The sequence below is a fragment of the Oncorhynchus tshawytscha genome, linkage group LG08 (assembly GCF_018296145.1).
Source record: "Oncorhynchus tshawytscha isolate Ot180627B linkage group LG08, Otsh_v2.0, whole genome shotgun sequence".
Classification (NCBI taxonomy): Eukaryota; Metazoa; Chordata; class Actinopteri; order Salmoniformes; family Salmonidae; genus Oncorhynchus; species Oncorhynchus tshawytscha.
In genome coordinates, this window is record NC_056436.1 from 35,167,148 (window position 1) to 35,193,397 (window position 26,250).

Here is a 26,250-nt window from a genome sequence, read left to right on the forward strand (position 1 = left end):
GGGCCAACGAGATACGCTGCTTTGAACTGTTCCTGACAGAGTCAATTGAAACTATAGTGATAAACATGACCAACTTGGAGGGGAGACAACTGGAAGGAGGTAGACACAGACAACTGGAAGGAGGTAGACCAGACAGACATCCAAGCATTCGTGGGTCTCTTGATTTTGGCTGGTGTGTTCAGATCCAGAAACAAATCTACCACCAGTTTATGGGATAGAGAATGTGTCAGGCAATTTTGGGTGCCACTATGTCACTCCAGACATTTCACGTGTTGTCATGATTGAGTCGCTTTGACAACCGTGATACAAGACCAGGCCACCATCAACAAGACAAGCTGGCTGCGATCAGAGAGGTTTGGCACAAGTGATGGAGCGCCTGCCACTCATCTATAACCCAAGTCCAGACATCACAGTGGATGAGCATCTGGTCGCTGCCCATTCAAACAGTATATGCCAAGCAAACCGTGTAAATATGGAGTAAAGATATGGGCAGTATGTGATGCCAGGACAAGTTATGCCTGGAACATGCAGGTTTACACTGGGAAACCTGCTGACGGTGTTCCTGGAAGGAAGTAGGGGAAGCGAGTGGTCCTGGAAATGACTGCAGGTCTCCAGGGGCACAACATAACATGTGACAATTTCTTCACCTCATATGCTCTTGGTCAGGAGCTGCTAAAAAAATGACCATGATGGGGACGGTCAGAAGGAACAAGCCGGAGTTGCCTCCTGCCTTACTCACTACCAAGGACAGGGATAGTTTTTCCTCTCTGAATTTGCCTTCACCATTACACACACTCTTGTGTCCTACTGCCCAAAGAAGAATGTGCTCCTGATGACAACTCTGCACAGGGAGGACAAGAAACGCAACGCTGTCCTGGATTACAACAGGAACAAAGGGGGAGTTGATAGCCTTGATAAGGTATGTTACTTTTTATCTTTCAAGTCTCATGTACTTTTTTTCTATTACCAGATTGTTTTATCTGCACCATAAAAATAAGACATGTTGTTTGGTGAAATGCTCATTGAATTTTTGAACTGTATGGAGTCAATTCTATTCATTTGTTAGCTAGCTTGCTAAACTTGACTTGTAGTGGTATTAGCAAGCACCGTTATGGCCACATTCATCACCAAATTGTACTGTATTGAACAACTGCCTCCTGTAAAAAGAGAGGTCATATTGCTAGCTAGCTACCGACAGCAAAACAACTTACTAGTTTGTCATTTGCCCACCTGAGTCCTGGACTAACTTGTCTAAGCTGCCCCCGCTGCCTGCTGGTCTCGCAATTTCTTTCTCTCACTATCTCAACTCCTCTTCCCTGTATTCCGGCTCAAATAAATAGGGCTGTATGTTTCCATGTAAAATAACATTTAAAAACATAATAATTGTTGTCCAGCTCATCTTGGAAAGAGGAATCATCAGAAGCAGCCATTGTAGCTAATTATTTAGCAATCTCGGCGAGACAGTGCACGATAACATAGCTCCAGTAACTAGTAACCAGTAACTTGAATTTACCTGCAAAAAAATGAAATGCTAATCAAGGCAAAGGTAAGAATCTCTGGATTAATTGTCTAATGTTAGCGAAATGTAGTAATGAATAAATTGGCTATATTTATTTTAATTGGCAATTCTGTGAACTGTCTTTAAATTGACAATACCTGTTTAGCAAAGGTTTCAGCTAGAGATGATGTGCAGGAGCTTGCAGGGATTTGTAGTTTAGCATGATATCTACTCTGATGTTAATTAGCATTTGAATATGAGAGTAAATAGAGCCGATATATACTGATAAAAGTCACCTTGTCCAAGAAAGATTTATATGGTTATCAAAACGTCACATGTAAGTCTACATGAAACACAGCCCTTGTTTTTTATGTTTCTAAAATCCCCTGGGAAAACTGAATGGTGTAAAAAACGATTGGAACCATTTCCCTGTTTAACCGCTAGGTTTTATGGGTATTATGACTCATGCCGTGGTACTCTATGGTTCTATTGAACAAGGACAACCATATCTACTCTCTGCTAGCGTGATCGTGCAATCTGCGAAACACAAAGACACAATAATTGCTACAAAACATGACCATTCAGTTTTAGATCTGACAGCAGGGTCAATCAACCAATGACGTCATTGATTGAATTCTACCGGCTCGAACATTCTAAAACACAGCTGTAGTGCATAATTATGTCTGAAACACCCTCCATCAATCATAATTATGCAGGGAAACTGGAAAAACACCCTACATTATGTCTAGCAGTGAAGTTTCCCTTTAAAAATCTACCTAGAACCATGATTAAAAAAACAACAACATTTAATGTAAAGCCCAAAAGGTAGGCTACCATTATGTCAGATCGTGAAATGGTTGTTCAAATACGATTTTACCTGGCCAAATTAGATGGCCTGCAAAAAATAGGAACAACATTTTTTATGCACAAAACATCAACGTGGACCAGATTGACAGCTCTCTATTCCCACTCTTCATTGTCTGCAGTGAGAATTCACTTTCTTTCGATAATTATTTTGTCATTTATCTGCAGAAAAACGTTGTTTTTGAGCTCAAAAAGCAGTAGCAGCAGTATGCAAATCAGGGAGCCAAATTAACGTCTCTTTCACCGATGCTATTATTTTCCCTGCGTTCACCAAAAAGATCCGTTCGCGAACGACCAAATCACTATTGCATGCAAATAGAAGATCGCAATTATGCTCCTAGTGGCCATGGCCAGAATTGAGAGTTTACTGTATCAGAGCAGAATGGAGGAAAGTTAGGTGAAGTTGATAACGATGAAGATGCATTAAGTTCTGTTATAAAATACTTGTGACATTACATATTGGGGGTTCTCATGAGAGAAACAAGTGTATAGGTCTACTTCACCTTGAACAAGCGGAGTTGGTGCGTTTGGCTACTTCATCCTCTTTCGTGGTACGCACTCCCCGCATTGACAAAGAGGACAGATCCAGTGCGCGGTAGGCTACAGCGGGAAGGTAGGTGAGGAGGAGATACGATTGATTATATTTGCACGAGGAGGAAAAGAAAGGGATACAAATAAATAATTATACCTTAAAGTTTAAAGGGTGTGTAGGCCTACAGTTAATTTTTTTCTCTGATTAAAAAGCTTGATAAATGCGTCGCTGTTTGGATAGAAAGACGTGTGTCTCAGCTAACTTTCACATTTCTTTGAGACGGGTTTCGTGTTGGTAGAAAAACGAAATATTTTCTATTCTCCTCCCTTGTGTAAATATATACGTTGAGTTTTAGTATTTTTGATGGGACGACTGAGTTGCGCCTGTAAATTCATTGTAGGGGAAGGTGCGGTTCTGTAACTCTAGGGCTACATGCATTGAACTTAATTTGGCTATTAATCATCCAATTTAGATATGGAAATGGGCCTTCGTGTCTATTTAACATGGGAATCAATTCAAACGCCCAAAGCCACTGAGGTTTGAATGATCTCCGTCATTAGTCAGCTACAAATAAGAATAATTAAAGTTGAGAACCACCAGCACCCCAGTCACGTATTGGCACGCTTTGGACAGATCTCACTGACAGATTAAACGACCAAATTCATGATACGGGCACTGTTTTACTAAAGCTACAAAAATTGAGTTGTGGGATTCTATTGTCATCTGTTCTATCCCTCACTAAAATGTGCTTTGGTTTGTTGCAGACTTTTTGTTTTCCCCCGAAGGTGGTGCAACATTCAAATGAACATGGTGCAGAACTAAGACGTCTATCTAATGTTTAGTCTGGATATACACTCATGTCCTCTCTCTCTTACTGGGCATATGCAGGAGGGTCAGATACAAGTGACTGCTTTCCATGTGAAACAAGTAATATTTTCCCATTGCAGTTCTCTAATCACTTTTAATATAGATTGGTGTCTCACCAATCTATATCGAGGGGTGTCGAATTGCTGTGTGCGGGATGTGTTATTCATTGGTGCATAATTTCCTTTGTGGAACATTACATAACAGTGCAGTGCCATATTAGAGATGATTAATCGCACTGATTGCTGTTGTGCAGGTCTCCTCTGCAGCCTCAGCTCTGTCCAGAGAGCCAAGAAAGGCCAGGGCCACTGGCGTGTTGTCTACTTTCCCACTGCATCATGGGTAACTTCTCCAGCAAGGACAGCCATGGACCCACAGGTACCCTCTGCCCCCCTTACACACACACACTCCTCACTTAACCTGTCAACCCTCCTGATGTGCTGAACAGCTGCCTCTGAAGTCTTTTGACTTTTCCTTCAGAGAACAAAGACGGCATACCCAGAGGGATGCTCACATACCTATTTCAGCTTTTAGTCAATGGTGAAAAGACCGAATGGGGATGGACAGAGAGAGGCATTAATAGAGAGAAGGAATGAGACAAGAGGGAGTGAGGAGAGACTGGATCCATCTCTGCATTTGTGTTCCCCAATCTCCAGAGTGTGTGTGGGTCAGGGGGTAGGAATCTTGGCTTGGTTCCTGTGTGTGTGTGTTGCTCGGTGGTCATTCTCCTCGCGTCCCCTTGCGATTTGTCAGGCTTTGCAACCCAAGCTGTGATGAATCTGCAGAATTCCCCGGCTCAGCACAAGGGCAACGGATTAATCATGGGAAGCCTAATGCTGGCGGACTGACGCATACACACATTATGGCTTGGAATGGGTGAATAGAAGTCAGCAGTGGAAGTGGGAAGTTACGGCCAGTCACTGAATTTGCTGTGGGTTAGATTGACATGATTATGATGCATCACTTTCCATAACTTGTATTGTGGAACTCTATCAGGAATGATATGAATTAAGCCTAGAGAATATCTGTTTAAACCAAGGACAAAGGAGGATTTAGGGTCAGTGGTGGTATAGATCAGCAGCACAGAGCAGAGGAACGTCTGTCTCCTGACAAGCAATGGCCCATTCATCCTGAGAATGACGGCCTGAGTATTGTGGGGGGGTTGACGGTCCGGATTAGTCATCAAGGCAGCATTGCATGCCATCACACGATACATGCCCAACCAGTGACCACTGCACTCAATCTCTCACCCTCTCGTTGGCTGTCTGTCTGGCTGTGTCTCTTACTCACACTTGTGCTGTTGCTCTTATTCTCTCCAGGGCCCAACTTGGATGTGTTCCACACCCCCCCTACTTCTCCAGTGACCTCCACCCTGCCTGCTCTCACTCAGATCACACCCTCTACACCAGGCCAGCCGGTCCCAGCCACAGCTCCGGCCCCAGCTCCAGTCCTAAGTGGGAAGAGACTACTACCCTCCCTGCCTGTTAGCCCAGGCTACTCTGTGATTGGTCCTGGGCTTATCTCCCTGCAGGGCAAGACAGGAAGTGATGCAGCAGCGCCTGAAAGGCGGGTTGTGATGGGGCGTAATGGAGGCCCCACCTGCTCTACTCCCAGGAGTCCTGTATCCCAGGGGAATAGCTCAATGATTAGCCCCACCAAGAGTCTTCCATCTCTGGATAGCCCCTTGTTTTCACCCGGCCCGGTCAGCCCCTCTGACCATAGCTGGAAGGAAAAGGACAGTGGACTGAGCACATCCATGCTGGAGGTCCGTAGGACTGCAGACAACCAGGGAGAGCTGGAGAGACTGGTGGAGGAGTGTAGGACAGCACTGGGTCTCAGCCCCAGTCAGTATGCTGCTCTGAGCAGCACGGGTAAGAGCAGCACATACTGTACGTAGACATTAACAGACCCTCTTTCTAGCAATGCCTAAAATAATCCCACAATGCCATATTTCTGAAATGCATGATCCCATACCTCTGAACAAACACATTTTTCTCTTATCCCCTCTCACTTTCTTTTTCTCTCTCCCCATCTAGTAGATGTATTGAAGCATCTGCTAGTGGAACGTCAGAAGTTGACCGTAGAGGTCCAGAGTCTGAGGGAGACCATGCAGGTGAGAAAGATTAACAAGACATTCCAGTAAACAATGAACTGACCTGTTTCCAAATCAGGAAACAGATTCTACATAGTGTAACCCTTCAGCTTTAGCCTAGTCCCAGATTGACTTGTGCTTTAGCCAACTCTTCTAACTATTGTTGTCATGCCATGGACTACCTTTGGCATGACAACAAAGGAACACTGCAGAGAAGAGTTGGCTAAAGCACAAACAGATGTGGAGCGAGGGCCACCATTGCTACAAACTCAGACAATAGAACATGACAGAATCCCTTCCTTTAATCTAAGTACTAAGCTCAGGTGTGTTTTTAGGTTGGACAACTACTTTGTTTTAGGTGTTGCTACTGTTCTTTATTTAGCATTTGTCTAAGTATACTGAATAAAAATATGAATGCAACATGCAACAATTTCATTGATTTTTACTGATTTACAGTTCATTTGAGGAAATCAGTCTATTGAAATAAATTCATTCTTTAGGCCCTTATCTATGGATTTCACATGACTGGGCGTATAGATATGCACAATTGTCCTCTCAATGGATCTTGTCACTGTATTTTTGGGCATTCAAATTGCCATCGATAAAATGCAATTGTGTTCGTTGTCCGTAGCTTATGCCTGCCCATACCGTAACCCCACTGTCACCATGGGGCACTCTGTTCACAACGTTGACATCAGCGAACTGCTTGCCCACACAATGCCAAACACGTGGTCTGCGGTTGTGTGGCTGGTTGGACGTACTGCCAAATGATCTGAAATGACATTGGAGGCGGCTTATGGTAGAGAAATTAACATTACATTTTCTGGCAACAACTCTGGTGGACATTCCTGCAGTCAGCATGCCAATTGCACACTCCCTCAACTTGAGACATCTGTGGCATTGTGGTGTTTGACAAAACTGCACATTTTAGCGTGGTCTTTAATTGTCCCACACAAGGTGCACCTGTGTAATGATCATGCTGTTTAATCAGCTTCTTCATATGGCACACCTGTAAGGTGAATGGATTATCTTGGCAAAGGAGAAATACTTATTTACAGGGATATAAAAAATGTGTGCACAATTTTAGAGAAAAAAGCTTTTTGTGCGTATTGAACATTTCTGGGATCTTTTATTTCAGCTCAGGAAACATGGCACCAACATTTTGCATTTACAGCTGAAGTCGGAAGTTTACATACACCTTAGCCAAATACATTAAAACTCAGTTTTTCACAATTCCTGACATTTAATCCTAGTAAAAATGTCCTGTCTTAGGTCAGTTTTCCTGGTCATTATGGCCAAATAGTTTTTTATTTTGTTTCATCAGACCAGAGGACATTTCTCCAACAAGTACAGTCTTTGTCCCCATGTGCAGTTGCGAACCATAGTCTGGCTTTTTTATGGCGGTTTTGGAGTGGCTTCTTCCTTGCTGAGCGGCCGTTCATGTTATGTTGATATAGGACTCGTTTTACTATGGATATAGATACGTTTGTACCTGTTTCATCCAGCATCTTCACAAGGTCCTTTTCTGTTGTTCTGGGATTGATTTGCACTGTCGCACCAAAGTACGTTAATCTCTAGGAGACAGAACGCGTCTCCTTCCTGAGAGGTGTGACAGCTGTGTTGGTCCCATGGTGTTTATACTTGCGTACTATTGTTTGTACAGATGAACGTGGTACCTTCAGGTGTTTGGAAATTGCTCCCAAGGATGAACCAGACTTGTGGAGGTCTACAATTCTTTTTCTGGGGTCTTGGCTGATTTCTTTTGATTTTCCCATGATGTCAAGTAAAGAGGCACTGAGTTTGAAGGTCGGCCTTGAAATACATTCACATGTACACCTCCAATTGACTCAAATGATGTCAATTAGCCTATCAGAGACCGCATTATCTACCAAGAGAATTCTCTTCGATATATAATCACAGCCGATATATCAGACACATCGATGGCTCTGTACCATCACTTTATTTAACTCTCTGCAAAGCTGCATGTAGGCCCTGCCCCGCCCCATTGTTACTCAAATGAACTTCCTACAGACGCTAAAACTTAAAGCCATGACATACTTTTCTGGAATTTTCCAAGCTGTTTAAAGGCACAGTCAACTTATTGTATGTAAACTTCTGACCCACTGGAATTGTGATACAGTGAATTATTAGTGAAATAATCTCTGTAAACAATTGTTGGAAAAATGACTTGTCATGCACAAAGTAGCTGTCCTAAACGACTTGCCAAACTATAGTTTGTTAACAAGAAATGTGTGGAGTGGTTGAAAGACCAGTTTTAATGACTCCAACTTAAGTGTATGTAAACTTCCGACTTAAACTTTATTTTTGTTCATTGTACTTGGAGAGGTGTATTGGGGAGAGTTTTTGGTGGATAAGTTTAGAAACATAAACAGGAAATTACACAATCCCAGAGGTTGCAGCTGGGGTTTACCGCATGTAACCTCTTAGCTCAGGAGATAACAACAAAAGACATCCTGTCATCTCCACCCAGAAATGGAACAGAGCAAGGGCCTCTGGGAGACGCAGTCCTGCTAAATGGCCTCTTCCTGTCCTAGACCCCTCCTGAGGAGTCAAGGAGGAAATGCTCTAAGATAATCTTGATCTCCCCTTTATGCACAAACACACACACACTGTACATACTGTATATACATACAGTGCCTTCAGAAAGTGTTCATACCCCTTGGCTTAGTCCACATTTAGTAGTGTTACAGCCTGAATTCAACATTTATTTAATAGATTTTCTTGCTCATCTACTCACAATACCCGATAAGCACAAAGTGACATGTTTTTAGACATTTTAGAACATTTAATGAAATACAAAAATATCTGATTTACATAAGTATTCACACCCCTGAGTTTATACATGTTAGGCTCACCTTTGGCAGTGATTCCAGCTGTGAGTCTTTCTGAGTAAGTGCTTTGCACACCTGGATTGTACAATATTTTCACATTTATAAAAAATAATAAAAATCTTCAAGCTATTAAGTCTGTTGTAGATCATTGCTAGACATCCATTTATTTTCATGTCTTGCCATAGATTTTCAAGCCGATTCAAGTCAAAACTAACTAGGCCACTCGGGAACATTCAATGTTGTCTTGGTAAGCAACTCGTGTATATTTGGCCTTGTTTTAGGTCAGTGGTTCCTAAACGCTCTTGGTTAATGTACCACCAATGACATTTTTGCTCTGCATGGAGTACCCCTGAAGTACCCCATCGTGCATTTTACCAGTAAGCCTATGGTCTCATGAGTCTTCTCAAGTACCCCTGGTTGGGAAACACTGTTTTACGTTATTGTACTGCTGAAAGGTGAATTTGTCTCCCAGTGTCTGTTGAAAAGCACACTCCTCCAGAAATGTGCCTGTGCTTAGCTCTTAGCTTTGTTTTTACCCTAAAAAAAACTCCCTTCCCAGTGACAAGCATACCCATAACATGATGTAGCCACAACCATACTAGGAAATATTTAGTGGTACTCAGTGCTGTGTTGGATTTTCCCCGAAGATGAGGCTTTGTATTCTTTGCCACATTTTTTTGCAGTTTTACTTTAGTGTTTAATTCAAACAGGATGCATGTTTTGGAATATTTTACTCTATCAAATAGGTTAGTATTGTGGAGTTACTACAATGTTGTTGATCCATTCTCAGTTTTCTACTATCACAGCCATTAAACTCTAACTGTTTTAAAGTCACCATTGGCATCATAGTAAAATCCCTAAGTGGTTTTCCTTCCTTTCGGGCAACTGAGTTAGGAAGGATGCCTGTATCTTTGTAGTGACTGGGTGTATTGATACACCATCAAGAGTGTAGTTAATAACTTCACCATGCTCAAAGGGATATTCATTGTCTTTTTTTTTTTTTACCCCATCTACCAATGTGTGCTTTTCTTTGCGAGGCATTGGAAAACCTCCCTGGTCTTTGTGGTTGAATCTGTGTTTTGAAATTCACTGATCAACTGATGATTGTATGTGTGAGGTACAGAGATGAGGTAGTCATAAAAAATAATGGTAAACACTATTGAATCAAATCAAATGCAAGCCATTTTTACATCAGCAGATGTCAAAGTGTTAAACAGAAGCCAGCAAGCAATGCAGATGTAGAAGCATGGTGGCTAGGAACAACTCTTCTGGCTGTGTCGGGTGGAGATTATAAGACTACATGGCCATTAAAGCCAGATTGTTCTTCAAAATGTTCAAACGTTCATAGATGACCAGCAGGGTCAAATAATAATCACAGTAGTTGTAGAGGGTGCACCAGGTCAGTACCTCAGGAGTAAATGTCAGTTGGCTTTTCTCTCGCTTTCCTGCTCTCTCCCCAGTGCCTCTCGCTCTCTCTCGCTCCCGTGCCCGCCTCTCTTGCTCCCGTGCCGCTTTCTCGTGCTCTCGAGCGGCACTTGAGGGAGAGCGTGCTTGCTCCTGTGCTCTCGAGGCTCTTCTCACCACCCCTCCCTCCCTCACACTCAAACGACCTCACAACTGTTGCTCCCTCCTGATCCCACCTCTGCCCTTCGTCTTCCCTGTCTAGCTCCTCTTTCCTGTCCTTTACGTCCACTCCTCCTTCTCACCAAACCAATGTCCCGTTCATCCACCCGGTCTCTTTCCCTGTCTATTGCGTCTGTCCGTGTGGTTGGGTAGGTGGGCTGATCTTTTCCCGTGGATTAAATAGCTCTCAGATCTGCTCTGGGATCAGTTCCAGTTGGACAGTGCTGCAGTTTTCCAGGTTTGAGCTGGTTTTGGCTCTGAAACTGAGGTTGAATATGTTTACATGCCAAATGAAGGTTGTGTGTCAAATTTGCAATGCAGAATAAATGGTTGCGGCTGGGGAGAAGTTAGATATCCTGTGTGGGGGGGTAGAAGCACTGTCTTTGATCTAGATGTGTCTAGTGTGGGTGAGTGTATCCACAGGCCTTGTAGGGACTGCTGTTGAACTGAGTTGGTATCTTAATGAGTATCAGTGTATGGGAACTGGTTGTTCAATACACCCAAGTGAGTGTGGAAAGTTGCAGAAAACCCACGGCGAGTGGGGACACAGATTAGGGGGTCTGGGTGTGGAAGTGAACGGAGGCTTGGGGACAGACGGATGGTTCTCTCTGTCTCTCTCACACATACACCAGCTGAGATAGACACACAACTGGAATAACCACAACCCTCCTGGAGAGACTATGCGGCATGTGTCGGTGCATACGAGTCTGTGCCTGTGGAGGATTCCCGAGAGGGACTATGTTTGTGTCTAAGGGAGAATCAACAGTGTTATCTCTCTGTGTGTGAGGAGTGCCCCCTCCTGTTTCCCGTCTAAGACGTGCCCTATTTGGACACACTGACAGTTAGCTGTACAGGCAGGATGCAGATCAGAGGCTACTACAGGACAGGGTGGTTTAGTCTAATGGTTTCCCATTGTGTTCTTGTCTCCCATCTGGCATTATGAGTTGCATCATGTGTACTAATAAAAATCACTTTGTGTCTGCTGCCATAAGGCAGTTTAAACTCTGAGGCTTTGAATCAAAGAATGTAAGAACGGGTTGTTCAGTGGCCTAAAGTTTACTGTGTTAGAGAGAGCGGTGAACTTCACTTTGTGCTTGTGTTGGAAGAGAAATGACCAAGGAGAGGTGTGTGTCTCTGTCCAATGACGACATAATAGACCCCAGCTGTGGTCTAGAGTCGCTGGTCAGATGAGGAAACGAGCTGGCTCCAGTCTCTCCTCCTCCGCGTCTCTATCCATTCTTCATTTAATTACCAAACAAGGCAACCCCTCCACTCCTCCACACTCCCACATTTCTCTGCGGGGTCACATTGCAATGCTCGCACCCATTCTGCACTGATTCCATCTGTGCATGTTACTTTATGTGCTGTTGCATGTTTGGTAACTGGATAGTGCTGTATTTCGGCTGCTCTCAACAGATTTTTCTCAGTGTTCCTTATCATTTTACCTTTTGGCTCAGCAACTCTGCTTGAGAGCCTGTGTTTTATTTCTACCTTTTATCCACAGGGCAGTGTTTGTGCATGCTCTCAGGGTGTACATTTGTCGATAGTGGCGTTCTCACCTGGTCTCCTCTCCTGCATCTGCACTCAATAGAAAATAATATGTGAAGAAGACATGGTGGAAGTTTAGTGGTATGTTACGTCGGTGCAGTTCTTTATAATATCAGTGCACGCGAGGTAACACTTACGGACTAAACCGTCTCCACGCTTGCATCCGCCGGTTCTTTTTTTTGTCTATCCCCACCGGAAATGTTCGTGACACGCAAGTTAAAATAGCAAAACCAACTGTGAACCATCTGTATTACGCCTAACAAAAGATATAAACACAACATGCAACAATTTCAAAGATTTCATAAGGAAATCAGTCAATTGAAATAGTCATTAGGTCCTAATATGTACGGTGCCTTCGGACCCCTTGACTTTTTCCACATTTTGTTACGTTACAGCCTTTAAAATGTTCCCCATCAATCTACAAGCAATACCCCATAATGAGACATTTTTGCAAATGTATTACATATTAAAAATACATCACATTTGCTTAGGTATTCATACCCTTTACTCAGTACTTTGTTGAAGCACCCTTGGCAGCGATTACAGACTTAAGTCTTCTTGGGTATGACGCCACAAGCTTGGCACACCTGTATTTGGGGAGTCTCCCATTTTTCTCAGCAGATCCTCTCATGCTCTGTCAGGTTGGATGGGAGCGTCGCTGCACAGCTATTTTCAAGTCTCTCCAGTGATCTTCGATCGGGTTCAAGTCCAGGCTCTGGCTGGGCCACTCAATGACATTCAGAGACTTGTCCCAAAGCAACTCCTGCGTTGGCCTGGCTGGGTGCTTAGGTTCGTGGTACTGTTGGATGGAGAACATTCGCCACAGTGAGGTCCTGAGCGCTCTGGAGCAGGTTTTAAATCAAGGATCTCTCTAAACTTTGCTCCGTTCATATTTCCCTTGATCCTGACTAGTCTCCCAGTACCTACCGCTGAAAAACATCCCCACAGTATGATGCAGCCACCACCATGCTGAACTCTAGGGATGGTGCCAGGATTCCTCCAGACGTGACGCTTGGCGCTCAGGCCAAAAAGTTAAATCTTGGTTTCATCAGACCAGAGAATCTTGTTTCTTATGGTCTGAGAGTCCTTTAGGTGCCTTTTGGCCAACTCCAAGCTGACTGTCATGTGCCTTTTATTGAGGATTGGCCTTTGTCTGGCCACTCTACCATAAAGGCCTGATTTGGTGGAGTGCTGCGGAGATGGTTGTCCTTCTGGAATGTTCTCCCATCTCCAGAGAGGAACTCTGGAGCTCTGACCATCGGGTTCTTGGTCAACCTCCCTGACCAAGACTCTTCTCCCCCGATTGCTTAGTTTGGCCGGACGGACAGCTTTAGTAATAGTCTTGGTGATTCCAAAGTTCTTCCATTTTAAGAATGATGGAAGACACTGTCTTCTTGGGGTACCTTTTTAAAGCTGCAGAAATGTTTTAGTACCCATCCCCAGATCTGTACCTCGACACAATCCTGTCTCGGTGGTCAACGGACAATTCTTTCCACCTCACGGCTTGATTTTTCCTTTACATGCACTGTCAACTGTGGGACCTTATACAGGGGTATGCCTTTCATCACGTCGAATCAATTGAATGTACCACAGGTGGACTCCAAGTTGTAGGAACATCTCAATGATCAATGGAAACCGGATGCAGCTGAGCTCAATTTTGAGTCGTGTCGCAAATGGTCTGAATAGTTCTGTTTTTATTTTTGTGCATTTGCCAAACAATCTGTTTTTGCTTTGTCATTATGGGGTATTGTGTGTAGATTGAGGAAAAACAATTTTAATCCGTTTTATAATAAGGCTGTAATGTAATGTAATGTAATAAAATGTGGAGAAAGTCAAGAGGTCTGAATATTTTCCGAATACACCGTATTTCACATGACTGGGATTACAGATATGCATCCGTTGGTCAGATACCTTTTTATAATAAAAAAAAGTAGGGTCGTGGATCAGAACCAGCCAGTATCTGGTGTATCCACCATTTTCCTCATGCAGCACGACGATCTCCTTCGCATAGATCCGTTCTATTTTAACGCTTGGCTACGCATACTCGTTTAAGCAGTTAGGTCATGTTTGGTTTATTTTGCTATGCTTGCTTCACGCAGCGCTGTCAGTTTGGTTAGCATGTTAGTTGACGAAGCTACTTTGCGACGCACAATCTGGTATTGGTATCTTTTCTATCCACACTTTCTCGTGAGTTTACTGTATGTGATAGACTGCTGCATTGCTGTGGTATGATTTCTTCTCCCTGTGTTCAACTTGTGTGATTCATTAGAAATTCAGCAATAACCTCTGAATCATAGCCCCTTTTGAGTAAGGGCAGTAAACAACTCACACATTCCAGGTTAGTGGATCTGAGCCAGTGCACCTGAATGGGGCCAGGGCTGTTAACAGCAATGTGTTTGCACGGGTCTCGATGTGGCTCATTTGATTTGCTAGATCCACTCCTCTAAACATGCTAAGACTTGCCTCCGTCTCATCCCATCCAGCTGTTAGTTTATGAAGGCCAAATGGACATTTAATCATTTAAATCGTATAGTCTCTAGAGGTGCTGTGTATGATGTGATGCTGGCAGACAGGGCCTGATTAAGAAATCTTTGGCAATGTGGCGTAGGCTACAGTTCAGCAGAGGCGTTTTTAGGATTTCCACACATGAGGATTTTGATTTTAGTCTTAGAAAAAATCTGATTTTTAAAAATGCATTTCATGCAATTCTATGTCATTTACATGACAGGAGACATTAGCTGAATATTTTTTTAATACCACCTAAATGAGTGGCTACTCTGACAAACTGAGATCAATCTGGTCTTGAAGCGACACAACATTAGGAGGAGAGATATATATATATATATATATATATATATATATATATATATATATATATATACACATATACACATATATATATATATATATATATATATATATACACATATACACATATATATATATATATATATATATACACAGTTGAAGTCGGAAGTTTACATACACCATAGCCAAATACATTTCAACTGTTTTTCACAATTCCTGACATTTAATCCTAGTAAACATTCCCTGCTTTAGGTCCGTTAGGATCACCACTTTATTATAAGAATGTGAAATGTCAAAATAATAATAGAGAATTGATTTATTTCATCACATTCCCAGTGGGTCAGAAGTTTATATACACTCAATTATTATTTGGTAGCATTGCCTTTATGTTGTTTAACTTGGGTCAAATGTTTCGGGTAGCCTTCCACACCTTCACACAATAAGTTGGGTGAATTTTGTCCCATTCCTCCTGACAGAGCTGGTGTAACTGAGTCAGGTTTGTAGGCCTCCTTGCTCGCAAACGCTTTTTCAGTTCTGCCCACAAATTTTCTAAGGGTTTGAGGTCAGGGCTTTGTGATGTCCACTCCAATACCTTGACGTTGTTGGCCTTAAGACATTTTGCCACAACTTTGGAAGTATGCTTGGGGTCATTGTCCATTTGGAAGACCCCATTTGCAACCCAAGCTTTAACTTCCCGACTGATGTCTTGAGATGTTGCTTCAATATATCCACATAATTTTCCTTTCTCATGATGTTATCTATTTTGTGAAGTGCACCAATCTCTCCTTTAGCAAAGCACCCCCACAGCATGATGCTGCCACCCCCGTGCTTCACGGTTGGGATGGTGTTCTTTGGCTTGCAACGTTCCCATTTTTCCTCCAAACATAACGATGGTCCTTATGGCCAAACAGTTCTTTTTTTGTTTCATCAGACCAGAGGACATTTCTCCAAATAGTACGATCTTTGTCCCCATGTGCAGTTGCAAACCGTAGTCTGGCTTTATTTATGGCGGTTTTGGAGCAGTGGGTCCCTCTTTGCTGAGTGGCCTTTCAGGTTATGTCGAAATAGGGCTCGTTTTACTGTGAATATAGATACTTTTGTACCTGTTTCCTCCAGCATCTTCACAAGGTCTTTTGCTGTTGTTCTGGGATTGCACTTTTCGCACCAAAGTACGTTCATCTCTGAGACAGAACGCGTCTCCTTCCTGAGCAGTATGACGGCTGCGTGGTCCCATGGTGTTTATACTTGCGTACTATTGTTTGTACAGATGAACGTGGTACCTTCAGGCGTTTGGAAAATTCTCCCAAGGATGAACCAGACTTGTGGAGGTCTACAATTACTTTTCCGAGGTCTTGGCTGATTTCTTTTGATTTTCCCATGATGTCAAGCAAAGAGACACTGAGTTTGAAGGTAGGCCTTGAAATACATTCACAGGTACACCTCCAATTGACTCAAATGATGTCAATTAGCTTTAGAAGCTTCTAAAGCCATGTCATCATTTTCTAGAATTTTCCAAGCTGTTTAAAGGCACAGTCAACTTAGTGTATGTAAACTTCTGACACACCGGAATTGTGATACAGTGAGTTATAAGTGAAATAATCTGTCTGTAAACAATTGTTGGAAAATGACTTGTCCTAACCAACTTGCCAAAAACTATAGTTTAAGAAATGTGTGGAGTGGTTGAAAAACAAGTTTTAATGACTCCAACCTAAGTATGTAAACGTCTGACTTCAAGTGGGTATGTATGTATTGGACAGATTTCCACCGGTCTAATGTCCATTGCGCGTGTTTCTTGGCTGAAGTAAGTCTCTTCATCTTAGTGGTGTTATTTAGTAGTGGTTTCTTTGCAGGAATTCGGCCATGAAGGCCTGATTCACTGTCTCTGAACAGTTGATGTAGAGATGTGTCTGTTACTTGAACTGTGAAGCATTTATTTGGGTTGCAATCTGAGGTGCAGTTAACTCTAATGAACTTATCCTCTGCAGCAGAGGTAATGCTGGGTCTTCCTTTCCTGTCCTCATGAGAGCCAGTTTCATCATAGCACTTGATGGTTTTTGTGACTGCACTTTAAAAGTTCTTAATGTTTTGAATTGACTGACCTTCATGTCTTAAAGTAATGATGGACTGTTGTTTCTCTTTGCTTATTTGAGCTGTTCTTGCCCTAATATGGACTTGGTCTTTTCCCAAATAGGACCATCTTTTGTATACCACTCCTACCTTGTCACAACACAACTGATTGGCTCAAACACATTAAGAAGGATAGATTCCTTAATTCCACAAATACACTTTTAACCAGGCACACCTGTTAATTGAAATGCATTCCAGGTGACTACCTCATGAAGCTGGTTGAGAGAATGCCTGGAGTGTGCAAAGCTGTCATCAAGGCATAGCTGGCTCCTTTTGAAGAATTTCAAATATAAAATATATTTGGATTTAACACTTTTTGCTTACTACATGATTCCATTTGTGTTATTTCCTATTTTTGACGTCCTCACTATTATTCTTGAATGTACAAAATAGTACAAATTAAGAAAAAGCCTTGTGTCCAAACTTTTGTCTGGTACTATATGTAGGAGCCTCCACTGCTCAGATGAGGAAGGGGAGTTGTCCTTTTTAGTTAAAACTATACTAAATATATTCACGTCACCAAATAATTGGTTAAAACACAGTTTTGCAAAGAAGGTCTACAGTAGCCTCAGCAGCACTCTGTAGGGTAGCACCATGGTGTAGCTGGTGGACAGCTAGATTCTGTCTTCTGGGTACATTGACCTTAATGCAAAACCTAGGTGGCTCATCATTCTCATCCCCTTCCATAGACTTACACAGTAATGATAACTGCCAGAGGGTGTCCTCCAACTTATTAGAGCTCTTGCAGGGTGAACTGACATCTTGTCCACCCAATCAGATCATTAATCTAGTACTGAAAGCATAAGCTAAAGCTAGCTAGCAGTGCATAAAATGTTGTGAGTAGACTCAGATGGAGGGAAATTTTATCGCTACAGCATAGAATAACAATTCTGTGCTTCCAACTTTGTGGCAACATTTTGGGGAAGGCCCTTTCCTGTTCCAGCATTACAATGCCCCGTGCACAAAGCGAGGTCCATACAGAAGTGGTTGGTCGAGATCGGAATGGAAGAACTGGACTGGCCAGCCGGAGCACTGACCTCAACCCCATCGAACACCTTTGGGATGAATTGGAACGCAGAGTGCGAACCAGACCACTAACTCTCTTGTGGGTGACTGGAAGCAAGTCCCCGCAGCAATGTTCCAACATCTAGTGGAAGGCCGTCCCAGAAGAGTGGAGGCTGTTAGAGCATCAAAAAGGGGACTCCATATTAATGCCCATAATTTAGGAATAAGATGTTTGATGAGCAGGTGTTCACATACTTTTGGCCATGTGTATGTTTGTTTCAGCCCATCCCTAACACACCCAATTCAACCTATTGATTGTTCTTCATAGTAGGTCACTGTCTTCCTTTCTGCAGACTGAGAGAGGGGAGTGGCAGCAGTTCCAGTCTGACCTGCAGGTGGCAGTAGCGGTGGCCGACCGGCTGAGGGCCGAGGCCGAAGAGGAACTGAGCGTGCTCAGAACGGCTCAGAAGGCTACAGAGCGAGAGCTGGCGGCAGCTCAGCAGAGATGGGAAGAGACTGATGGGCAGCTGGTCATCCTGCGAGGAGAGCTGAAGGAGAGCAGGCAGAGACTGGCCCACCTCACCCAGAACCAGGGGCCAGGACAGGCCAAGACCCAGGGCAAGGAGGGTACCACTGGGGAGATCAGCACATCTGAGCCCCAGGAGGGAAGCCACCGGGGCAGGGAGAGGGGAATCAGCAGGGTGGGCCAAGGAGGAGATGGAGAGATGGGGAAGAGGAGCCAGGAAGAAGTGAATAAGAATGTGGCTGTGGAAGAGGCTAGGACTGACACTAAGGTCGTGGCCAACCGGTACTTGATGAAGGTGACCAATGAGGAGAGGAGTGCAGAGGAGGGGTGTGATGTGAGGGAGATGCGACGGATCCTCACACAGGAGAGGTCAAGGTGAGTACCAGGATGACTACCTGTTTGAAGGATTTCAACTATACATGAACTTAAATGAGTGTTAATGTCCATGATTTTATATAGATGGCTATTCTAGCTACAGTTGAAGTCGGAAGTTTACATACCCTCAATTAGTATTTGGTAGCACTGCCTTTAATTGTTTAACTTGGGTCAAACGATTTGGGTAGCTTTCCACAAGCTTCCCACAATAAGTTGGGTGAATTTTGTCCCATTCCTCCTGACAGAGCTGGTGTAACTGAGTCAGGTTTGTAGGCCTCCTGGCTCGCAAACGCTTTTTCAGTTCTGCCCACAAATCTTCAGTAGGATTGAGGTCCGGGCTTTGTGATGGACACTCCAATACCTTGACGTTGTTGGCCTTAAGACATTTTGCCACAACTTTGGAAGTATGCTTGGGCTCATTGTCCATTTGGAAGACCCATTTGCGACCAAGCTTTAACATCCTGATGTCTTGAGATGTTGCTTCAATATATCCACACAATTTCCTTTCTCATGAAGCAGTCTCTTTTGTGAAGTGCAGCAAAGCACCCCCACAACATGATACTGCCACCCCCATGCTTCACGGTTGGGATGGTGTTCTTCGGCTTGCGAGCGCCCTCTTTTTCCTCCAAACATAATGATTGTCATTATGGCCAAACGGTTCTATTTTTGTTTCATCAGACCAGAGGACGTTTGTAAATGTATGATCTTTGTCTCCATGTGCAGTTGCAAACCGTAGTCTGGCTTTTTTTATGGCGGTTTTGGAGCAGTAGCTTCTTCCTTGCTGAGTGGCCTTTCAGGTTATGTCGATATAGGACTTGTTTTTACTGTGGATATAGATACTTTTTTACCTGTTTCCTCCATCTTCACAGGGTCTTTTGCTGTTGTTCTGGGATTGATTTGCACTTTTCGCAGCAAAGTATGTTCATCTCTAGGAGACAGAACGCGTCTCCTTCCTGAGCGGTATGACTGCCTGCTGGCCCATGGTGTTTATACTTGCGTACTATTGTTTGTACAGATGAACGTCGTACCTTCAGGCGTTTGGAAATTGCTCTCAAGGATGAACAAGACTTGTGGAGGTTTACAATGTATTTTTTGTCCTGAGGTCTTTGCTGATTTCTTTTGATTTTCCCATGATGTCAAGCAAAGAGGCACTGAGTTTGAAGGTCGGCCTTGAAATACATCCACACCTCCAATTGACTCATCTTGTCAATTAGCCTATCAGAAGCTTCTAAAGCCATGACATTTTCTAGAATTTTCCAAGCTGTTTAAAGGCACAGTCAACATAGTGTATATAAACTTCTGACCCACTGGAATTGGAATATAGTGAATTCTAAGTGAAATAATCTGTCTGAACAATTGTTTGGAAAATGACTTGTGTCATGCACAAAGTAGATGTCCTAACCGACTTGCCAAAACTATAGTTTGTTAACAAGAAATTTGTGGAGTAGTTGATAAATGCGTTTTAATGGCTCCAGCATAAGTGTATGTAGACTTCCCACTTCAACTGTAAATCCAGACTGATTTTTGACTGCCATAATTTGTAAATCATAAACAGAGTTGCATAATCAGACGAATCGTTTGGAGGGTTGAGCGGTTGTTGGAATGGAACTTGTGTTCAGGCTGGACCCTTGAGGACATTGATGTGTAAAGAACCATGTTAAGTTATTGTACTACTGGTACTGAAAGCTGAGAATAAAGTGTTTCAACAATGGTTAGCTTTGCTATCATGTCTGACCCCTGATGAGCTGAACAACAAATGGTTCTTCTCTGATCAGTGTGTCTGTGTGAGTTGAGTTCATCCAGTAATATCAAAGGGCATTCCATGATTTCACAGAAGCCTTTCCAGACTACCTGCGTCTTCAGACTCTCCCACTGTACAGAATGGAACATCCCAGTCCAATACTGCCACAATAGTTGGGTCTACATTCAAGGTAGACCACTTAGAATTTGGGGTCCAACTTCTAGTCTGTCTCATAACCCTGCAGATATATAACCATTACTATTCCAGCAGGTGGCGTCACTGCAATAGTTAGAATGTGTTTCGTGATCGACTAACGCCTTCACATGCTTTTGAAATATTGAGGCACAACAATAAAATGTAAGGAATGTATGGCACAGTATGTAATAGCGTATGAATAGATATGGTCTATGTTCTCTCACTTCAGAACCAAAGCCAAACCAGAGGAAGAAGAGAGTTGGAAAGGCAAGGCAGCTGGTCCAGCACTCACACCGGTGTGTTTTGTGTTCCCCAATCAACCACGTGTCAGTGCGTTCGTTCCTACCACGACCCCGTGATCAGTAATATAGCAGGTAAAATACATTCTACTGTCGTTTGTGTGTTTTACAGGGATACAGGAGGAGGCATTGAACCAGTACAACTCTGCCCTGACAGACCTGCCCCCTAACAAGGCTTCTAAGACCAGGTCTCAGGACAGCTTCAGTCTGCTGCTGCGCCGCCATGGCGGCTCCAAGAGGAACTCTCTGCTGCGCTGGTGTCAGAACCGCACTCAGGGCTACAAGGTACCGTAACGCGGTGTTTGTGTTTTTGAACGGGGTCAGGAGAAAGGACGTTCGGTAAAGAGAATGTTGGAAAATTCCATATGTAATCAGTAAACACTCATTATGATACTTTCTTCACCCTTTTTCTGCCCACGCTCACTCTATTTACAGAATATTGACATCACTAACTTCAGCAGTAGCTGGGCAGATGGTCTGGCCTTCTGTGCTCTGTACCACACCTACCTCCCCTCACGTATTCCCTACTGCACCCTTAGCCCTGACAGCAAGGTGGGTAACACACATGCATAGCACACTTGAATGCATTGCACACACACTTATTGATTAGCCTGTCAATCATGGTGCTAATTCTTTTATCCATAGAGGGAGAACCTCAGCCTGGCATTTAAGACTGGAGAGAATGTTGGAATCACAACATTACTTGTGAGTCGAGTCTCCGTTAATCAGAAGCTGTGTTAGTGTCATGACTCAATAGTGAATGAGATGCTGGTGTATTGAAGTCCTCTGTGTTTTACAGACCATGGAGGAGATGCTGAGGGCTGGAGGACCAGACTGGCAAAGGGTTCTGGGATATGTGGAGAGCATGTACCATCACTTTGAGATGTAATGACTGTGTATGAGGGAGTTACACTCCCTCTCCTTCAACCAGTAGTAGTGAACTGTAACTCACCCTTCTACTAGTTGAGATGGTCATTAACCAGGTTTCCATCCAACCAATTCATGTGGATGAATTGCCTGACGCATGAAAATGACCGGGTTGATGGAAAGAGGAAATGTTGGTACAATTTCATAAATTTCGACAGACAAGTTTTGTTCAACATGGTGGGATACTTTTGTGTCGGTACAATTTAATTATGCGAGAAATGGTGTTAGAAACACTTTTTCTGTTCTAATATTGATATAATAATCAATCAATCATATGGTAAACATGGTCACGAAATGATATGTGGTGTGGTCGTCCCACTACGACTCGGGAAAGCATGCAGTTTATTAAGCTACAGATGAAATCAGTTATGAACTTCACAGGGGGGGTGAAAGTGCACCGTGATAAGCCTGATGCTCCTTTCCAATACATTTCGAGGGTCTTATTCTGATTGATGCTTGGCTGCCGTTTTGACAAATAATCTCGATCTTACCCATAATAATCTCATCATGTAGGCCTAGGCTAGCCTATACCCGCACTGTGTCTGCCAGCTATTAGCTAGCACACACGTGCCAAAACCAGAGTGGGTACTTTTGCTATATAACGCAACAGGTTTTGGACAAAACCATCGGTAGAGTTGAAAATGCAATGGGAAACCCATTACTTTTTTAAATTCAGTACATGGGAGTTTAAGCGCAAAATATATTTTTATATGTACTAAGGTCATCACGCACAGCATGTAATCCGCAACAAGTCAGTTTGATGGAAACACGTCTGTGGTGAGAAAATGTGCCTATTGTTTTCATACAGATTTTATAATATTCACATGAAACTCTGTGGCCAATTGGATGGAAACCTAGCTAGTGATTGGTATCTAGTGAAAGTTAGGGTTTGTTGGCACAACAGAGCCCCGTTGTGGTCAGGAGTGCAGGTGCCCTTTTTTCAGCAGTACCTTCTTAAGCTGCTGATTTGTGTGCAGTGCCTTTTTTAAAATATCAGTTTTCCATTCCAAAGATTTTCATGTTTTCTATCAGATTTTAGCACTCTGTAAATATGCACTTTTTATAAGCACTTTGATGATTGTAATTTAAAAGGAAAGGAATGCATATACACAGTCTGTCTTGCAATCCGTGGATGCTTATATGTAACTAAAATGTGATCGCTGACTACGTTGCCAAAGACTCAGAATAAATAAAATTGTCAATATAAAGCTAACATTGTTTGTTCCGTACAGTCTCCACGGAGACTGAATTGCTTTATCACAGTGATTTGACTTGGGATATCTAAATACATCTAATTATTGCAGGCTTGGTCCTCCATAATCAAAGGTGAGACCTTGTTTGGTCTTGCCTTTGTCTCCATCTACTGGTGTCTTCAAAGCTGACAAGCTGTACCCATAGGCGCACACACACACTGTACACACACGCAATGACCGTCTAGGACAACGTCACACATAGCCGCTGCCCTCTTGTCATCAAGATCACATCCATTAATTACTTATTTGAATTAATCATGACAACCTTGAGACATCTGAATAATATTACTCAATAAGTCATCCGCAATAGCTCTCGGCTAGGGAGTTGTTTTGCGCCAACCTAACATTCGTTCCAAGTGGGTGATACTGAAAAAAAGTTGATTATAATGTGTGCAATAAAATATGCTTTGATCAAATTCTTACAAGCCTATCAGAATTTGGCATTACGGGTGGGGTTGGTACATGACAGTGATGCAGGTTGGAGCCATAACGACATGTTGGTCTGGACTACAACACAGCAGAGAAGACATGGAGAGGATTTGGCTCCTGGGAGTTTGTGTGGCGCTGGCTGTCATTTCTGCTTCTGCCCAGGTCTCCTCCAGGTAATGCCCCTTGAATTTGAGCTGATGGAAACTAGACATATCTGTGATTTATTATTTGAAATATTTTGCCATGTCCATAAATTGCATTTCTCTGTCATGTAGTCTAGTCATTATTATAGGTACTCATTTCTGATAGTCATAACTCATAGGAGCCAAGAAGCAAACATTTTGGAATTTCAATCATGTAAAAAAAACATGTTGACATTTTACTGGTTGCTTGAACACTTAGTGTTTGTATCCCAGCTGATGTAGAAGTCTCTTGCTCTCTCTCTCTCTCGCTCATATGAGCACTACGTACCTGATCTCAGACCCCAGTGTGTTGTGTCCGGAGACCCCTACCTCCCTAGCTGTCACCATCCTCACGAACGACCCAATCAGGGTCGCAGCAGAGCTGACCAACTGCAACACCGGCCTGGTCCAGGCAGAGTGCGCTTTCAGAGGATGTAACAGAGGAATGTTATCAGTCTATAACATCTTTCAAGTTATCTTGAACTTTCTCTTTAAGCAACAAACATGGTTGCTGTTTTTTTCAAAGGTGTGTTCTTGATCTTTTTTTTTTTTTTCCGTGTATCAATTAATATATTGAGGTAATATCTGAGCTGGTCAGTGGTGGGTAAAGGACCATTGATGACACAAAGTATACATGTTAGGCCAAGTATGACTAATCTAGGTTATTACAGCCTAATTACACAGAAATAAGATGAACTCAATGACGCATGATAGTTTGTTTCTTTTCAATTTCCCACATGTTCTGAAGCCTTTTTTACACATTTCAACATGTGAGTGTAAATATCTATAGGCTTGGAATTTTCAACTGATTCTCCACAAGACAAGATGTAGGACATAGAATGCAAGCGACGCTTGACTCTCCCAGTGCCTGAGGGTCGAAGCAAATCAACTTTGATTTGTCACATGTTATTGCTGGTGTAGCGAAATGCTTGTGTTTCTAGCTCCGACAGTGCAGTAATATCTAACAATTCACAATACACAACCTAAAAGAATGGAATTAAGGAATATATAAATATTAGGATGAGCAATGTCGGAATGGCATAGACTAAATACAGTGGAATAGAAAACAGTAAATACATATGAGATGAGTAAAGCAAAAATATGTAAACATTATTAGTGACCAGTGTTCCATTATTAAGTGGCCAGTGATTCCAAATCTATGTATATAGGGCAGAAGCCTCTAAGGTGTAGGGTTACGTAACCGTGTAGAAGCCGCCCAGTGATGGCTATTTAACAGTCTGATGGCTTTGAGATAGAAGCTGTTTTTCAGTCTCTCGGTCCCAGCTTTGATGCACCTGTACTGACCTCACCTTCTGGATGATAGCGGGGTGAACAGGCCCTAGCTCGGATGGTTGTTGTCCTTGATGATCTTTTTGGCCTTTTGTGTGACATCAGCTGCTGTAGATGTCCTGGAGGACAGGTAGTTTGCCCTCAGTGATGCGTTGGGAAGACCGCACAACCCTCTGAAGAGCCCTGCGGTTGTGGGCGGTGCAGTTGCTGTACCAGGCGGTGATACAGCCCGACAAGATGATCGCTTGTGCATCTGTGAAAGTTTAATGGTTTTAGGGGCCAAGCCAACTTTCTTCAGCCTCCTGAGGTTGAATAGGCGCTGTTGTGCCTTCTTCACCACACTGTCTGTGTGGGTGGACCATTTCAGTTTGTCAGTGAAGTATACGCCGAGGAACTTGAAGCTTTCCACCTTCTCCACTGTGGTCCCGTCGATGTGGATAGGCGGGTGCACCCTCTGCTGTTTCCTGAAGTCCATGATCATCTCCTTTGTTTTGTTGACATTGAGAGGTTATTTTCCTGGCACCACACTCCCAGAGCCCTCGCCTCCTCCCTGTAGGCTGTCTCGTCATTGTTGGTAATCAAGCCTACTACTGTTGTCTGCAATCTTGATGATTGAGTTGGAGGCGTGCGTGGCCACACAGTCATGGGTGAACAAGGAGTACAGGAGGGGGCTGAGCACGCACCCTTGTGGGTCCCCTGTGTTTAGGATCAACGAAGAGGTGTTTCCTGCCTTTACCACCTGGGGGTGGCCCGTCATGAAGTCCTGGATCCAGTTGCACGGGGGGGGTTCAGAACCAGGGACCTGAGCTTGGAGGGTACTATGGTGTTGAATGCTGAGCTACAGTGTATGAACAGCATTCTTACATAGGTATTCCTCTTGTACAGCTGGGATAGGGCAGTGTCCATCGTCTGTGGATCTATTGGGGTGGTAAGCAAATTGAAGTGGGTCTAGGGTGTCGTCAGGTAAGGTGATTTGATCCTTAACTAGCCTCTCAAAGCACTTCATGATGACAGAAGTGAGTGCTACAGGGCGGTAGTCGTTTAGTTCAGTTACCTTTGCTTTCTTGGGTACAGGAATAATGGACATAATGAAGCAAGTGGGGACAGCAGACTGGGATAGGGAGAGATTGAATATGTCCGTAAACACTCCAGCCAGCTGGTCTGCGCATGCTCTCAGGACGCGGCTAGGGATGCCGTCTGGGCCGGCAGCCCTGCAAGGT

At 43.3% G+C, this 26,250-nt stretch overlaps 1 protein-coding gene across 5 annotated transcripts; it reads left to right on the top strand.

The window, feature by feature from the left end:
- Positions 1 to 729: 729 nt before the first annotated feature.
- On the top strand, positions 730 to 23,089 carry LOC112256560 (cytospin-A). 5 transcript variants are annotated; one of them, XM_024429885.2, is made up of 11 exons: positions 730 to 919; positions 4,015 to 4,136; positions 5,078 to 5,629; positions 5,795 to 5,871; positions 18,167 to 18,714; positions 20,549 to 20,645; positions 20,880 to 20,946; positions 21,062 to 21,234; positions 21,385 to 21,501; positions 21,595 to 21,654; positions 21,749 to 23,089. In XM_024429885.2, the coding sequence occupies exons 2-11, from the start codon at positions 4,097 to 4,099 to the stop codon at positions 21,836 to 21,838; spliced, it is 1,821 nt and encodes a 606-aa protein (XP_024285653.1). In that variant the 5' UTR covers positions 730 to 919; positions 4,015 to 4,096; the 3' UTR covers positions 21,839 to 23,089. The 5 variants fall into 5 exon arrangements, with proteins under 5 accessions (XP_024285653.1, XP_024285649.1, XP_024285648.1 ...); XM_024429881.2 differs by lacking the exon at positions 730 to 919 and adding an exon at positions 2,210 to 2,323 and having other exon boundaries at positions 5,798 to 5,871; XM_024429880.2 differs by lacking the exon at positions 730 to 919 and adding an exon at positions 2,211 to 2,323.
- The last annotated feature ends 3,161 nt before the right edge of the window (positions 23,090 to 26,250 follow it).

Excerpts from the sequence above, each read along its gene's own strand:
- LOC112256560 (XM_024429880.2), top strand. The coding sequence starts at position 2,283 with ATGATTAAAAAAACAACAACATTTAATGTAAAGCCCAAAAG. Across the intron at positions 20,947-21,061 it reads CTGGTCCAGCACTCACACCG|GGATACAGGAGGAGGCATTG; the intron begins GTGTGTTTTGTG and ends TGTGTTTTACAG. Across the intron at positions 21,235-21,384 it reads ACCGCACTCAGGGCTACAAG|AATATTGACATCACTAACTT; the intron begins GTACCGTAACGC and ends CTCTATTTACAG.